Source organism: Haliotis rufescens, unplaced genomic scaffold (genome assembly GCF_023055435.1).
Source record: "Haliotis rufescens isolate VD_foot unplaced genomic scaffold, xgHalRufe1.0.p SCAF_16, whole genome shotgun sequence".
NCBI lineage: Eukaryota > Metazoa > Mollusca > Gastropoda > Lepetellida > Haliotidae > Haliotis > Haliotis rufescens.
In genome coordinates this window covers 17,309,101-17,325,772 of record NW_025963846.1, presented here as the reverse complement: position 1 = coordinate 17,325,772, position 16,672 = coordinate 17,309,101, and the positions used below count along the sequence as shown (strand labels likewise).

General features: G+C 40.1%; 1 protein-coding gene across 1 annotated transcript; it reads left to right on the top strand.

Moving 5' to 3' along the window:
• Window positions 1-12,826: 12,826 nt before the first annotated feature.
• On the top strand, window positions 12,827-16,442 carry LOC124129265. Its single transcript, XM_048396927.1, has 3 exons — window positions 12,827-12,946; window positions 14,514-14,670; window positions 14,962-16,442. Exons 1-3 carry the CDS (start codon window positions 12,887-12,889, stop codon window positions 15,852-15,854), a joined length of 1,110 nt encoding a protein of 369 aa, XP_048252884.1. The 5' UTR covers window positions 12,827-12,886; the 3' UTR covers window positions 15,855-16,442.
• Window positions 16,443-16,672: the final 230 nt, after the last annotated feature.

Below are 16,672 nucleotides of genomic sequence, written 5' to 3'. Positions count from 1 at the left end.
GAGAAATGAGTTGTGTTTAAAACTTTGGACGTTTGACACTTTGACAAACCTTTCGAGCACTTTTATGGTGCTTACAGACCACGGATCATAATCATTGCAAATATGGGATTCGAACACATGACCAGCTGCAGCGGGTCCCTGCACGACCAAAGGCCAGAACAGTACAACACTAATTGGTGCGTTCAATGTATTGCCATATGAATACATGTGGTATTGTCTGTGTTTTCAACTGATGTTCAAACATACACCTGGATGGTCATCAAGCTCAGCCAACTACACTTCTCAAAAGAATTTTCCTTCCATAGAATTCTAGTTGAACTGTCATGGCATGTAAAATAGCCATTTAAAAAAATCAGATCCTGTTATTTTATTTTGGGAAAAAACGCAATTGTTTTCAACAGTCATATACTGTAAATCGGGAAATTAATGCATCTCCAAAAGAATGCGACCGCTGGTACCTAGCCCAAAATGCGACTCAATATGAATGCAACACCCCCTTCTCTCAAGCATCAATGGATATATATCTAAACAAAACGTCATCTGTCAGGTTTACAGGAGAATCCTCACCTTAATCCAACCTTACATTAATCCAATCACACACCAAATAGCCCCGCTTCTAAGAGCTGAGTAGAGTACTTCCGCTTAAACAAAACATGCGCCCTGGCTCGTGTCGGCCTTTGATGCAGTCGTAAAGAACAAAGACACCATGTTGCGTGGGTGGCATCTATCTGGACTTGTAGGTGTGATCAGTGATGACATAAGTGAGTAGAACTCTTGTCTTGACCCATCTTGTACTCGTATTGTAATACAGAAACCAACTTCGATTATCTAATGACATGTTTTGGAATTGTTCCGAGGCAATAGGTATTTGCTACCCTTTCCATTGCTTCCTCTGCTTCTGTGTCACGTGATGTGGTCCAGCGACCAATTAGGGCTGGAAGAGTACACAACGAATTGCTGCACTTTGGACCAATTTATTGTCGTATAAATACATGTGGTATGGTCTCTTTTTTGAAAATGGTACTCCACAGGGCAGTATCCTCAGCCCCACCCTCTTCAATATAATGATAAACGATCTATTCGAGGGCCTATCCCCTAAAGTAAACACATCAAAATTCGCGGATGATGGAGCCATCTGGATCCGCACTAAAAGCATGAACATGGTCCAAAATTTACTCCAAAAATCTCTTAATAAAATACTACAGTGGGCTGACAAATGGGGCTTCTCCCTTAACTCAGAAAAAACAACAGGAATAGTATTCAAACACAAAAACATGAAACCCGCCTCCCCAATCCTCCAGCTAAACAATCAAACAATCAAATTTCAAAAACAAACCAAATTCTTAGGACTTATTTTCGATGAACATCTCACCTGGGATGCTCACATCCAAAACCTAACAACTAAATGCAGTAAAGACCTAAACACCCTAAGATGCCTAACTGGTTCTAACTGGGGAGCATCCAAATATACCCTCCTCTCTCTCTACATATCACTAATTAGATCAAAACTAGACTACGGCTGCGCCACATACAACACCCTAAACAACTCTCTATCTAAAAAACTTGACTCAATACAATATCAGGCTCTCAAACTAATTACACGCACCCAACATGGCACCTCCTACACCTCACTTCAGGCCTTAACAGGAGAAATGCCACAAAGTCTACGCAGGGAACAGCTAAGCTTAAATTTCTGGGCCGCGTCCCAATCAAACCCTCTCATCCAAAACTTAATAAACCAAAACATCAGCCCCAAAAACCAAGCTCTAGCTCGTAAACACCCCTTACTTACCCCAATATCCCAAAGAATCACAAACTACCTAAATGAACACCAAATTAAAAATCTTAAACAAAACTGCAAACAATCAAATATCTTCACCCCTAAACTTAAAATACCCAAAATAGACACAACACTAGCTAGCCAAATAAATAAACAAACCGACCCAAACATAGCTAAAACTACCACACTAGCATACATACACGAAAATTGGCCAAATTGGTGTCACATTTACACGGACGGATCCTCAGATCCGACCTCCAAACACACAGGTTTCGGAGTCCATACCACACAACCAACTAAAACCACACAATCCTTCCGACTCCCAAACAACCAATCAATATTCACGGCAGAACTAATGGGCATGGCCTCAGCCCTCCATAATCAAGAATCCAAAAACCACAAAAAAATCCTAATACTTACCGACTCCCTAAGTGGACTGCAAGCCCTCCAAAACAAAAATACCAAAAACCGACCTAAATTAATAAATCAAATACTTAAAAGCTCCAACGACCTAACTAAGGCAGGCAAACAAATAACCTTCTTGTGGATACCCGCCCACGTAGGAATATACGGTAATGAAAACGCCGATAAAGCAGCTAAACTATCCCTCAAAATCCCAGAAATAAGCTTAAACTTACCCATCTCAAAATCAGAAATTAAAAGTGTAAACAAGCAAAAAATCACCAAAAAATGGCATAACCTATATCTAAACTCAAATAGCCAAATCAAAAAAGTGCTCAGCAAACCACTAACCAAACCAAAAATTCTCCATCCATCCAAAAAAATCGACAGAGTAATCACTAAACTCCAAACAGGACACACCAACCTAAATAACCACCTAAAAAAAATTAAAAAACACACTACAGGTAACTGCCCACACTGCAAACAACCAGAAACCCCAGAACACGCACTCATCCACTGCACACACTACCTAACACATCGAACCGCATTACAAACCACCCTCAATCTAAACAAGGCTCTAACTCTAGAAGCAATACTAAACCCACAAAATAAACTAGAAAACTTCAAGGCCTTAGGCGTATTCTTAATCAAAACGGAACTAATAAAACGCATCTAAAAACACAATAACTCACCAAATCAAAATCACATAAACAAACAAACATCCACCATACCCAGCTCCCTTAGTTCTCCTCCCCAATCCCATCGGCATCTATTCCAAATCTCAAAATTCCCAAATTCTATATAAGCAACCCCTAAAACCCCCCTCTTGGGTTGCACAGACCACCTTCGCCCCTTTCGGAAACACATTAAATGGCCTGGCCGGGCCCGTGTGCGAAATACGCATCAGTCGGAAAGCGCACGTTAAATCTCCAAAGTAAGTAAGTAAGTAACTCTTTTTTTAATTGTGTTGAAACATACACCTCTAAAATAAAGAAGCACCGCCAACTACACAACACCAAAGTCGTTAAGGACCACCTCATGGCAAGTCTCTGCCTCTTCGAATCATTTGATAGGACCCAGCCCGTACAACCATCTGAGGCACATTGAGATGTCGATGGTATCTTAGACCTCATCAAATATCACCAATGTCGTTTGTAGCTCTTGTAGTGACAGTCGGAATGTAATTTCGAATCATGCAACCTCGAAAACTGTAACACGGGGTATTCCGAACGATAGTTACGGGCTTAACGACTGAATCTGTACAATCTAGACTATCTATTTGTCATTCCAGAAAGTTCTTTTGTTCGGGTTTCAAATTTTTAATCGAGAATTTGTCAATATATGTTTCGAAGCGTAGACGCCAATTTGAAATTAGTCCCGTAAAGCACGATCAAGCTGCCTTCTGATTGGCTAATGTCGACTTCTTGTCAGTCATTGGTCGGTCAAAGTTCACACAAGGTTGGTCCGACGTGACCCGTAATGGGGTGTCCTCAGATCTTTGTTTAGCGGTAGCGAGAACTAAGATCTGATTTGAATGAGATTGGGTGTCCCAGTGATACACAGAATGTCATATTGTATTTGCGTTTGTTTCAATAGTGTCAAATCCGGCTTTTGGTCCTGTGTCACATTAGGGATGAGCCCCAGAAACACCATGAGAATGACACTAACTGTGGGAAGAGAATCCATTCCAAGAGAACATGGTAAAAAATATGGGGAATTCCATGTATTGGTATCGTTGTTTTGTGACAGTCAAAGCATATTCAGTTAGCATTTATAGTTTATTCACAGAGGCCTTTGGTCATGACTGAATCATGACATTTTGTACATTATGTATATAATGCATGATAACACTGATATTATGTTATAAAAACATTCGGGAATTGCATATTGTCTTTGGATTTCGTATTTACTCTTCAATTGAAAGTATTGAAGGTTTCCTTTAACAGTAACTCAAACATGAAGCAACGACCTGCAGAGTTTAACCTACACGTTCTGATGACATCCGGTGATGGGTATTTTTGCAAAAGCTGCTTTCAAATACAGAAAAAAACCTGAAATATTTGACAGATAAAAATCTTCCCATCCTTGCTATAATCTGTAATGCTACTGTATAATTATAATAGCAGGAAGCAATGACAAGCCCCGCACAACGGCATATTACCTGTTACAAGTGGCGTGCACATACACCGTGACAATGATCGTCTACCCCGTGTGCGCCCTTCTCGTCACAGCCCTCTTTAAAATACCTATTACGTTCTCTCTAGGTCATGTCGGCCGCTCAATGTCAGAACCTGTTTCACTGTGATTTGTTCATGAACATGTATGTTCAGGGGCGGTCGGGTAGCCTAGTGGTTAAAGCGTTCGCTCGTCACGCCGAAAACCCGGGTTAGAATCCCGACATGGGTACAATGTGTGAAGCCCATTTCTGGTGTCCCCCGCCGTGATATTGCTGGAATATTGCTAAAAGCGGCGTACAATGAAACTCACTCACTCATGCATGTTCAACTGAAGTTCTAACAAAAAAATAATACACAATGTACAAAATTTAGCAGCGATGAAAATACTGATAAATATAATTACCAAATACATAATGAATGCAAAGTTACTGCGCATTCGGTTCGAAAATATACAGTTAAACCTACAGGCAGCACAGCTCTACATTGGAAACATAGCAATGTATGTTTATCTCCTAAAACAACGACCCAGGCCAATGTGTGCGATGACAAACAATCAGACAGGTAACACATTGTAACCATCGGAACCTTATTAGTAGTTTATTTTACCAGCACTGGTTACGAGCCTATGTGACCTATTCTGCCCGACGGGTACACCGTATATTACTCCAAACTAGTTCTTTCATGCGCAATGATAGATTAACTTAAGTCATGTGAAACAATTGGACGTGCGTTTCCCTTTTAAAAGTAATATTATATTTAGCATTCTTTATTTATACGTGTGTGTTACAGACGCTGGTGTCTACGGCATAACCGGACAGTTCAGTGATGGAATGGGGCGATCGGTGCTGACGTCCGATTCCAAGCTTCCAACAGTGAGCGTGAACTTGTACAGCGCTGAGATGACGAAACTCGTGATTCTAATCCACGGGGTGCAAGGGTGGAAGGGAACCGACCCGTGAAGAACCGGGGTAGAATAGGTCTTCAGCAATCCTTGCTTGTCGTGAAGGGCGACTACGCTTGTCGTAAGAGGCGACTAACGGGATCGGGTGGTCAGGCTCGCCGACTTGGTTGATGCATGTCATCGTTTCCCAATTGCGTGGATCGATGCTCATAGTGTCAATCACTGGATTGTCTCGTCCAGACTTCATTATTTACAGACCGCCGTCATATAGCTGGAATATTGCTGAGCGCGGCGTTAAACAACAAACAAACAAATAAAACTGAAAGGGAACCACACTGTAGTTGACAAATGAGATACGATTTCCATTGGGTCAAGATTTGCGAGCTTCCAAACATCGCAATACAGTTCGCCCATGGGGACGATTATGCCATTAATGTAGAACGATCAAGAGACTGGGTCTTCTTAGGTATTGATAACAACTGCATGACACCAGTGCTAGAAATGACATCCAATTACAAACCTATTGGTCGTCGTTTTGTTCCATTTGTCAATACAACTCAAGGCAACGGCTACACAGAAGTCCCCGCTTCAGTGAATCTGACGTCACAGGAAGATGCAGCCTTTGTTCGTGAAGTTGTTTATTTTGATACCAGACCCGAATACTCCAATATCTTTAACACTGACGGATTCGACCTCCACCAAGAGGGCCACCCAGGCATATTCCCATCTGATTTCATTTGCTACACCGAAGCCTGTGAATCTGACGTCACAGGAAGGAGTGTTCTTCGTTCAGGAAATATTTTTTTACTGTACCAGCCCTGTCCCAAATATTGTTATTTTTGACGGATTCTACATCCACCAATAAGCCCACCTGGGCCCATTCCCATTGGATTTCATTGGTATATTTGCCATATATGAGATCTATGGAGGAGAAGACAAAATCTGCAATGAGAACACTAGCTGTTCCTTCGGGTGTAAAGCTGTTGGGCCGGAAATGGAATCAATTGTCATGCGCAAGACCGGAAATGGACGTGTCGTGGCTCCAGCCGAGAAAAAGAGTGATGATATGGTATACTGGACATCATACAGACTTGACGTGACTTCACTCGGGCGGACCAGGGTAATTACACATGTACTGCCACTAGTAGGAATGGCCTGACAAAGGAAAAGGTTATCACAATTCGAGTTGTCGATTGATGTGGTGAGGTGAGGTGAAATGGGGTTTAACGTCGCGTCCAAGATGATTGCGCTTATATATCGACGTGCATGCACGTGTGTGTGTCTGCTTGTACTAGTCCGGACTGATGCCGATTTATAGTGTTAGCACACTGAGATACCATGCCGCAGTTTTAAAGTAATACCCCACTCAGACATTTTTTCCCTACTCCGAGCCGACCAGTCCTTGATTTAGCCCCTAAATGTCGAGCGCCAGACAGGGTTACAACAAGTACCACCTTTTAACGTCATTTGGTATGACGCGCCCGGGAATCGAACATCGAACCTTCCGCTCTCCGGGCGGACGCTCTACCATTAGACCACGGATTGATACATCAGTGAATCAAAACACATGAAAATCTGAGTTTCTGAAAATGAAGATATTCTGTGGATTCCTTTCTATTATATTTTAAGAGACAATATAATCAAAAGGAATTCTTCAACAAAATCCATTTTATTCCAGATATATTCTACCTTCGGCATACAGTTGGTTGTTTCATATAAACTGATGCATAGTTTGCCACGAAACCAACGAGCACTTTAATTGTGCTTACATACCAAGGATTATAATCTCATTGCAAAATTTGGATTCGAACCAGCTGAAGCGGATCCAAGGGCCGGAACAGTACACAACGACTTGCTGCGCTTTGGACCAATGTATGGTCCCTGTATTTAAATGATATTCAAACATATACCTGGAAAATAATCACGAACCATCAACTACACTACCCAAAAGAAGTTAAGGATCATCCGATTCTCTGCCTCTTCGCATCATGTGATATGATCCAGCCTGTACAACCACCAGAGGCACATAGAGATGTCGATGGTATCAAGGACATCATAATAAATCCATAAAAAGGAATGGTGCTGTTTTCCCAGGCGTACATGGTATTTAAAGAACTACCTGAAAGGAAAGCTACTTTCTGCAACGTTCATTCCGCGTCTCACCGACAAATCGAAACAAGCAGTTACCGACACAAACATTCCATGCTTCATTGACACAGTGAACAAACATTCTTATGTCACACTGGTACAGTGAACAAACATTTCGTGTCTCACTGATACATGTAACAAACATTCCTTGTCTCACTGATACACTTACCAAACATTCCATGACTCACTGATACACTTAACAAGCATTCCATGCCTCAATGATACACTTAATAAGCATCCAATGCCTCTCTGATACACTTAACAAAATTCCATGGATCACTGACACAGTGAACAAACATTTCGTGTCTCACTGATACACTTAACAAGCATTCCATGCCTCACTGATACACTTAACAAGCATTCCATGCCTCAATGATACACTTAACAAGCATTCCATGCCTCACTGATACACTTAACAAGCATTCCATGCCTCAATGATACACTTAACAAGCATTCCATGCCTCACTGATACACTTAACAAACATTCCATGCCTCACTGATACACTTAACAAGCATTCCATGCCTCACTGATACACTTAAAAAGCATTCAATGCCTCACTGATACACTTAACAAGCATTCAATGCCTCACTGATACACTTAACAAGCATTCCATGCCTCACTGATACACTTAACAAGCATTCCATGCCTCACTGATACACTTAAAAGGCATTCCATGCCTCACTGATACACTTAACAAGCATCCCATGCCTCACTGATACACTTAACAAGCATCCCATGCCTCACTGATACACTTAACAAGCATCCCATGCCTCACTGATACACTTAACAAGCATTCAATGCCTCACTGATACACTTAACAAGCATTCAATGCCTCTCTGATACACTTAACAAAATTCCATGGCTCACTGATACACTTAACAAATTGATTCCATGTCTCACTGATACACTAAAACAGTTCGTGTCTCACTGATACACTTAACAAACATTCCATGTCTCACTGATACGCTTAACAAAGATTCCTTGTCTCACCGACACACTTAAGGAACATTCGTTTCCAGTACAGTACAGTACATTCCAGTCGTCTTACAATTACACCGGGGAAATTCTAAACATATTCATATTCCCAAGTAATTCATACAGCCAACACCGGATAAAACAGAGTTAAACGTGGAAAGGTGGAATCGAATCTCGGGGAGTAACAATGAAATCCGCTGTTTTAAGGGTTAACGAACCATGTCTATAACGTACTCCCCGATAACGAACTGATTGCGGAGGACCATGCTCAGCATATGGTGAGTTGACAAAGTGTAAGAAACATGCTACCCCTTTTCTAAGGGCATTGTCAACACTGCGACTGAATCACAAAATCACAAAATAATACCGAGTGAACTGGAAACACCGATATTAGGCCTAAACTCTGAAAAGGAAACTGAAAAATAATGTTATAGCGTCCTAAACGACATGTCGAGTTCGGGTTAACGGGGTTTCACTGTATTGATATCGTCATTCCTTACACACGTGTGGGCGAGCAACCCGTTTGAGATAACTGTCCGTGATTGGCTACTCCATGGTGATGACCTAAGGTCAGATTTTGACGGACTACTTTCCTGATTGTAACTCATTGATAAAATTCTCATGCTTCGGTTGAATTTCACCTTTGTTCGTGTTGAAACTGTATGGCTTTAGGGTGTATGGACTTACAACTCGACGTTATATCCGGCCATTTCATCAACTGACATTCAGCGGATCCATCCACGAAAGTTAAAATAGAATGCGAATTTCAAACTTTAAAGTCGTGCATGCCACATCTACATATGACACTGATCGCATTTTGATAATAAATGTCTAAAATACCACAGGTCATCGCTGAACCGATGGCGCAAGGGGACTGTTCGCTCCTGCAGATGGTTGTAAATACTGAGTCATATCATATGATGCGAAGAAACAGTTTGCTATTTTTTATTACATTGATTTCAGTTGTTTTTTTCAAGAGTTTGTCGCTTTGTGAATAAAAACAAATGTTTCGCCAGAATGTGAATACTGGCTACTGTTTCCAGAAATGGCTGGTTTATTTGGAAACTTCTTTCCTGGCGTGTAGTAGCACGGTGAGTTTTTATACATAGGGTGTACAGTTGACTGAGGTTTTATAGATTTCCTAAACATTTGCTATTTCATGCTGTAACGATTTAATACCAAAACAGAACTGTACGTGCATATTAATAATTATACTACTGACATCTGATTTTTTTACTTTTCATTTTCATATTTCGGCACAATACAACTAAATATTTGATTTCTCCGACTACAAAACAGCTTCAAAATAGTACTATAATATGGAGAAGTACCAAGTGTTTAAGTGCACCTTTTAGTCCTCATGATTAGAATATGAGATCGTTGTTCACGTCAGTGTGTTTTGGCTGACGAGGATATACAAAAGAAAGATAAATAGCTAGTTGTAAACAGTTGTAAGTGTCCCATAAATTGTCTGTCATGTTCACATTTCACATTTTGTTCTGTCACGACCATTTACACAGTACTTATGCACATTTTTATCAAGTTGGGTTTAAAATGAAACATCCTTGCGGATTTTGTTCTGAACTTGTACCAAATATTTCCAAATGTTTGTACCTGTGAATATGCAATGTGTTTCTTTCCATTCTAAAACTGAACATTCTCACGGGTTTGGTCTCAACTTCGAATATGTACTCATGTATCGTTTGAGGTAGTAATGTGATGTCATCTGCCAAGCCAGCAATATTCCAGTTATGTCACGACGGCATGCACATAGTGGAGTCTGGGCCAGAAAAAAACAGTGACAGCAGAATCGCCATGACACACAATCAGCTAAGTCACAGAACCTGACCACAGAGTCCAAATACGTCGCCAGTTAACGGCAAACAAAGACGTACAGTGGACCTATTCAGCGCCGGATCTCCAGGGGCTCCAACTGAGGATCTTGAGGTTTCAGGGGCGGTCGGGTAGCCTAGTGGTTTTAAAGCTTTCGACGACACGTCGAAGACCCGGGTTTGATTCCCAACATTGGTACAATGTGTGAAGCCCATTTCTGGTGTCCTTCGCCGTGATATGACTGGAATATTGCTAAAAGCGGCGTAAGATCAAACTCACTCACCCTTTCGGTTTAAAAGTGGTGACGTCGGCGTGAAGCTTTTTGAAGAGGATGGTTAACTTAATGGTCATTAAATTGTTTCGATTCTACACAATTACTTTATTGAATAATATGAACGTTGCTGCAAGGCATAGAACACTGGCCGCCAATGGCAGTTTCTTAGTTTCGTAATAATAATAATAATAATAATAATAATAATAATAATAATAATAATATAAAAAAAAATAAAAAAAAATAATAATAATTGATTTGTTAAGCGCCTAATATCCATCGACAGTTGCTCACTGGCGCTGTGACAAAGTTAAAAAGTAATGTCTATGTACATATGCCAACAATCAGGAGACCTTTTGAAAAGCTGAAGTGAAGAAGTACATAAATGCCAATGGAGATACTCAACAACCCCATTCCTACACAAAGGGTATTGGAATGGCACAGAATGAGTTCCTACGTCGGTTATCCAATAATTCCTTTTAGTGTCATTATTTTGCTGGAATGTATGTCATGGAATGAACAAACCCATCAACACATTCATGCTTTGTACATCTTGAGGCAATTCGCTGTGCAGAGTTGCGTCCCTTGTGCGCACCATGATCCTAGTAGTATCATTAGTCGGCACCAAAACCAAATTGAAAACATCCGTTCAGGATGCTTTACGGGGCGATTTCCAAGGTGAAAGCAAAAGTTAACCCCAAACTCGGTTCATGCAGGACCAAATTGTGAAATCAGTGACATACAAGACCATTGAATAATCCACATCTTATATTTAAACACACAGTTTTAGGGTTACAGTCACAAAAACGGGCAATATAATAAGTCAAACATGGGGCAGCAGCATTAAATAACAGGCCTTTTAATATAATAGTTCACTAACGAAGGTCCATAGTTTTGACTTATATACAGCCTCTTAGACACAGTCAAAGCATTTTCAGTGAGCATTTAATACATATTCAAAGGGGCCTTTAGTAATTTGACATGCTGTCGCTGACATGTTGTACATTATGTATAAATGAATGATAAAACTGACATTATGTTATAAAAATTGTATATTTTCTTTGAATTTAATTATTGTTATTATTTAATTGAAAATATTTTAGCCGTTTCTTCTTACACTGAACATGGACTCAAACATGAAGTTAGGACCTCTTGAGTTTAATCTACACGTTCTGATGACCTTGGTGACAGTATGACAATTACTAGTGGTTTTTTTATATCAAAAACTGCTATCAAATAGAAACAAAAATAAAGGGCAGAAAAACCGGAAAAAGTTGACAAACTACTTTAGATACACTGTACAAAATGTGTTTAGGATGTCAACACAGACAGACATGTTCAGCTGTAAACATGATTAGGAATGTGTTTAAATCCTAAACGGAATACATATTTGGTGTGTTCTATCTCAATGCATTTAGGGCTAAACACATGAAATGAGCTATCGTCTCACAGCCTAAATACCATATGGGCATAATTCCCATAATCTAAACATGTGCAGAATTTAAACACGTTAAACTATCGTTAGATTTTTAAACATGTTAATATTTTAAACATGTTTAGAATAATTTGAACACGTTTAAACATATTTCATCTTAAAACATGCGAAAACATGTTTCGAATATAAACATGTTTCAATAAAGTGCAATCATTAATTAATAAGTCAAATACAGATAAGATGTTTGATTTATATTGAAATTAGATGTGCAAATCCGATTCACAGTATAACACAATATAACACCGGGGCTTACAACGCACAATATTTACATAATAATGTGCAACTTAACCAAACACGGTTTATATGACTTGCAAAATTGACACTTGTGACGACAATGGTCTCCACAGCACAGGTGGTGACGTGAAAGACAATGAATCAGGAGACTGCAGGTTCCCATCCCGCCGAGGTTAAACAACCTGTGTGTTCATGAATGTGTTGCTGTATGGCGTTTTCTCTTATACAGCTAGGAAGCTGACAATGAATCATGATTACCACTACCCACTCACCCCAAATTAATCCATTTATACTGCTAAAATAGCTTTAACCATCCCCACCCACCCCCACACACTCACTTCTGTATCCCCATTAAAAGCTAATAAAAACATAGAAAGCAACCCTTTTTAAATTACCTACAATGGATTTCAAGGTGGGTATACACATTTAGACTCTAAACACGTCCAGCTGTTAAACACAACCCTTAACATGTTAAGACCTTAACATGTCTAAATTATGGGACAAGGGATGTGTTTAACTTGTGTTTAGGATAAAAAACATATCTCATTATTACTATTATCTGTAGTTAGGATATAATCATAATGACAGGAAGCAATCACGCATGCTCCGATCAGCGGTATATAACCTAATGTCTAAAGGGCAGTGCACAGACTGCACTGGAGACGCGACATGGCAGTCACAATGATCGTCCACCTAGTGTGCGCCGTACTCACCACAGCCCTCTGTAAAGTAGGTATAGTGTTTCATCTCTGTCAGCCACTTAATGTCAGTACCAGCTCTATTGCGACTTTTCATGTATTCAACTGATTTTCTGACTAAAATCTTCTTACACAGTGTCAAATGGGCGAACGTTTTGGCTGACAACTTACAATCCCGAAGACTAAATCTGTTTGTTGTTTAACGCCGCACTCAGCAATATTCAAGCTATATGACGGCGGTCTGTAAATAATCGAGTCTGAACCAATCTAGTGATTGACATCATGAGCATCGATTCACGCAATCGGAATACGATGACATGCATCAACCAAGTCAGCAAGCCTGACCACCCGTACCCGTTAGTCGCATCTTACGACAAGCAATTTACGGAAAGAATGGTTTGCTGTAGACCTATTCTAGCCCGGATCTTCACACATTGGAGGTCTTCATCTATATTTCAATGGAAGTAGGTAGACAACTACACAAAAAGTATATAATAAATCTCGTGACGGGGAAAAGGAGATTTATAATAAATCTCGTGACGGGATAAAGGAGATACATAAGAAATCTCGTGACGAGGGAAAGGAGATTAATGATCAATCTCGTCACGGGGAAAAGGAGAAATCTGTTATAACCTTTCTTTATGTTTCAACTATCTGTTATAACAGTACAATATGTTTCAACTATCTGTTGTAACGGTTCTATATGTTTCAAATATCCGTTAAAACAGTTCTATTTGTTTCAGCTATCTGTTATAACGGTTCTTTATGTTTCAACTATACGTTGTAACAGTTCTATATATTTCAGCTATCTGTTATAACGGTTCTTTATGTTTCAACTATACATTATAACAGTTCTATATGTTTTAGTTGGCTGTTATAACGGTTCTACATGTTCCAACAATCTGTTATAACCGTTCTATGTTTCAACTATCTGTTATAACCGGTCTATGTTTCAGCTTTCTGTTATAAGGGTTCTATGTTTCAGCTATCTGTTATGACGGTTCTATATGTTTCAGTTATCTGTTATAACAGTTCTATATGTTTCAACTATCCCTTATAACAGTTCTGTATGTTACAAATATCCCTAATAACAGTTCTATATGTTTCAGCTATCTGTTATAAGACTTCTTTATGTTTCACCAATCGGTTATAACGGTTCTTTATGCTTCAACTATACGTTATAACAGTTCTATATGTTTCAGCTATCTGATATAACGGTTCTTTATGCTTCAACTATACGTTATAACAGTTCTATATGTTTGAACTACCTGTTATAACAGTTTCTTTATGTTCCAACAATCTGTTATAACAGTTCTATATGTTTCAACTATCTGTTATAACCGTTTATGTTTCAGCTATCTGTTATAACAGTTCTATGTTTCAATTATCTGTTATAACCTTTCTATATGTTTCAACTATCTGTTATAACACTTCTTTATGTTTCAACAATTTGTTATAACGGTTCGTTATGTTTCAACTATCAGTAAAAACGTTGCTATATGTTTCTCGCGTTGAAATTGATGGAGTAGTGCTGAACGTGGCGTTAACACAAACTCTCTCATCCCCTGGAACACATACTATGGTACCTGTGTTTTCAGGGTAATCCCACCGACCCGGGCCGGCTGCGGGTGCTCAGTATCTCAGCTGAACAGGAGGAGGGATCATTCAAGTACTCCGTCCAATACAGGAACTCGATCCAAGCAAACAGTTCCTGGGAGGTCGCGCATAATGGAGGCTTGCTTGGAAGTGTACTAGGTAAGATTACACTCAGAAGTACTTCTGTCGAGAGGGAGTTGTTAGTCGGCTGTGGGGGGTTTGGTGCCTGAAGGAGGCTTTACATTAACGAATATTTATTATTTTTATTAGATCTGTACCCAATAAAACAGGTAAACCCGAATTTACAATTCCACACCAACAGGTACCTATTTCTTCCAAAATTCCAAAAATGACATACTGAAAAATGTTTATGTTATGTAAGAACAGCGTTCGGTTGAATGATTTGAGGGTATACATTCGGCATGCTTTATTCAGACATGTTTGTTGTAGACGCTGATGTCTACGATATAACAGAACGGTTCAGTGGTGGAGAGGGATGGTCGGTGCTAACGTCCAATATTGAGATTCCAAGAGCGAGCGCGGATCTGTACACTAACGATGCAATGACGAGCTTCATGATTCTATTCGAAGGGGTGACAGGGCACCAAACAGTACAAGGAAACGAGATTCGATTTCCCTTGGGTCAAGATTTTTCTTACACTCCCGGCGAGCCTCTGGACATCGTAGCACAGTTCGCCCATGGGGACGATTATAACATTAATGTAGAACGGGACTTGAGCTGGGTCTTCTTAGGTATTGATAACTACCGTATGACGCCAGTGCTAGAAATGACATCCAATTACGACCCTAATGTTCGTCGTTTTGTTTCATTTGTCAATACAACTCAAGGCAACGGCTATACCGAAGCCTCCGCTACTGTAAATCTGATGTCACAGGAAGGTGTAGTCTTTGTTCATGAAGCTGTTTATTTTGATACCAGACCCGAATCCCCCAATATCTTTATCACTGATGGATTCTACATCCACCAAGAGGGTCACCCGAACATATTCCCATCGAATTTCATTGGTTTCTTTACCATTGGTGAGATGTATGGAAGAGGAGAAAACACAAGGTGCCGTGAGAACGCTAGCTGTTCCTTCGAATGTAATGCTGTGGGGCGGGAAATTGAGTCAGTTGTCATGCGTAACACCGAAAATGGACGTGTCGTGGCTCCAGTCGAGGAAGTAAGCCAAGGTATGGTACACTGGACATCGTACAGACTTGACAACTTCAATCGGGCGGACCAGGGAAATTACGCGTGTACTGCCACTAATAGGAATGGTCTGACAAAGGAAAGGATATTCTCGATCGATCTAGAATTGCCACCAACGGGATTGCTCTGACATTGGAAAGGATTATCTCGATCGATCTGGTTGTCCATTGACACATCCGAGATTCGAAATACATGAAAACCTGATGACATGAAACATACAAAATGTATTGGAGAAATTGCAGAAGAGGCACGGAGAAAATAGTGAGTGAGTATGGTTTTACGCCGCTTTTAGCAATATTCCAGCAATATCACGGCGGGGGAGACCAGAAATGGGCATCACACATTGTGCCCATGTCGGGAATCGAACCCGGGACTGTGGCGTGACGAGCGAACGCTTTAACCACTAGGCTACCCGACCACCCCCGGAGAAAGTAGTGGTTAGTCTCTCATACATGATGGGGGACAAATCTCCGATAACTCCCAAGCAAGATTACAACTGTTTGACAAATCTAGATTTCTTCAGTTTCTGAAAATTAAGATATTCACTGGACTCCTTTCTAAGATACTTTAAGAGACTATGTAACCAAAGAGAATTCTTAAACAACATTTTATTCATTCCAGATATGTTATACCTCACCATACATTTGGTTGTTTGGTATTGGCTGATATGTAATTTGACAGTTTTAGTAATTTAGCCAATAAAGTATATATACTGCAAGAGGAGAAATGAGTTGTGTTTAAAACTTTGGACGTTTGACACTTTGACAAACCTTTCGAGCACTTATATGGTGTTTACAGACCACGGATCATAATCATTGAAAATATGGGATTCGAACACATGACCAGCTGCAGCGGGTCCCTGCACGACCAAAGGCCAGAACAGTAGAACACTAATTGGTGCGTTCAATGTATTGCCATATGAATAAATGTGGTATGGTCTGTGTTTTC

Coding starts and splice junctions, on each gene's coding strand:
- LOC124129265 (XM_048396927.1), top strand. CDS start 12,887: ATGGCAGTCACAATGATCGTCCACCTAGTGTGCGCCGTACTCACCACA. Junction 12,947..14,513: donor TCACCACAGCCCTCTGTAAA/GTAGGTATAGTG, acceptor CTGTGTTTTCAG/GGTAATCCCACCGACCCGGG. Junction 14,671..14,961: donor CTTGCTTGGAAGTGTACTAG/GTAAGATTACAC, acceptor TGTTTGTTGTAG/ACGCTGATGTCTACGATATA.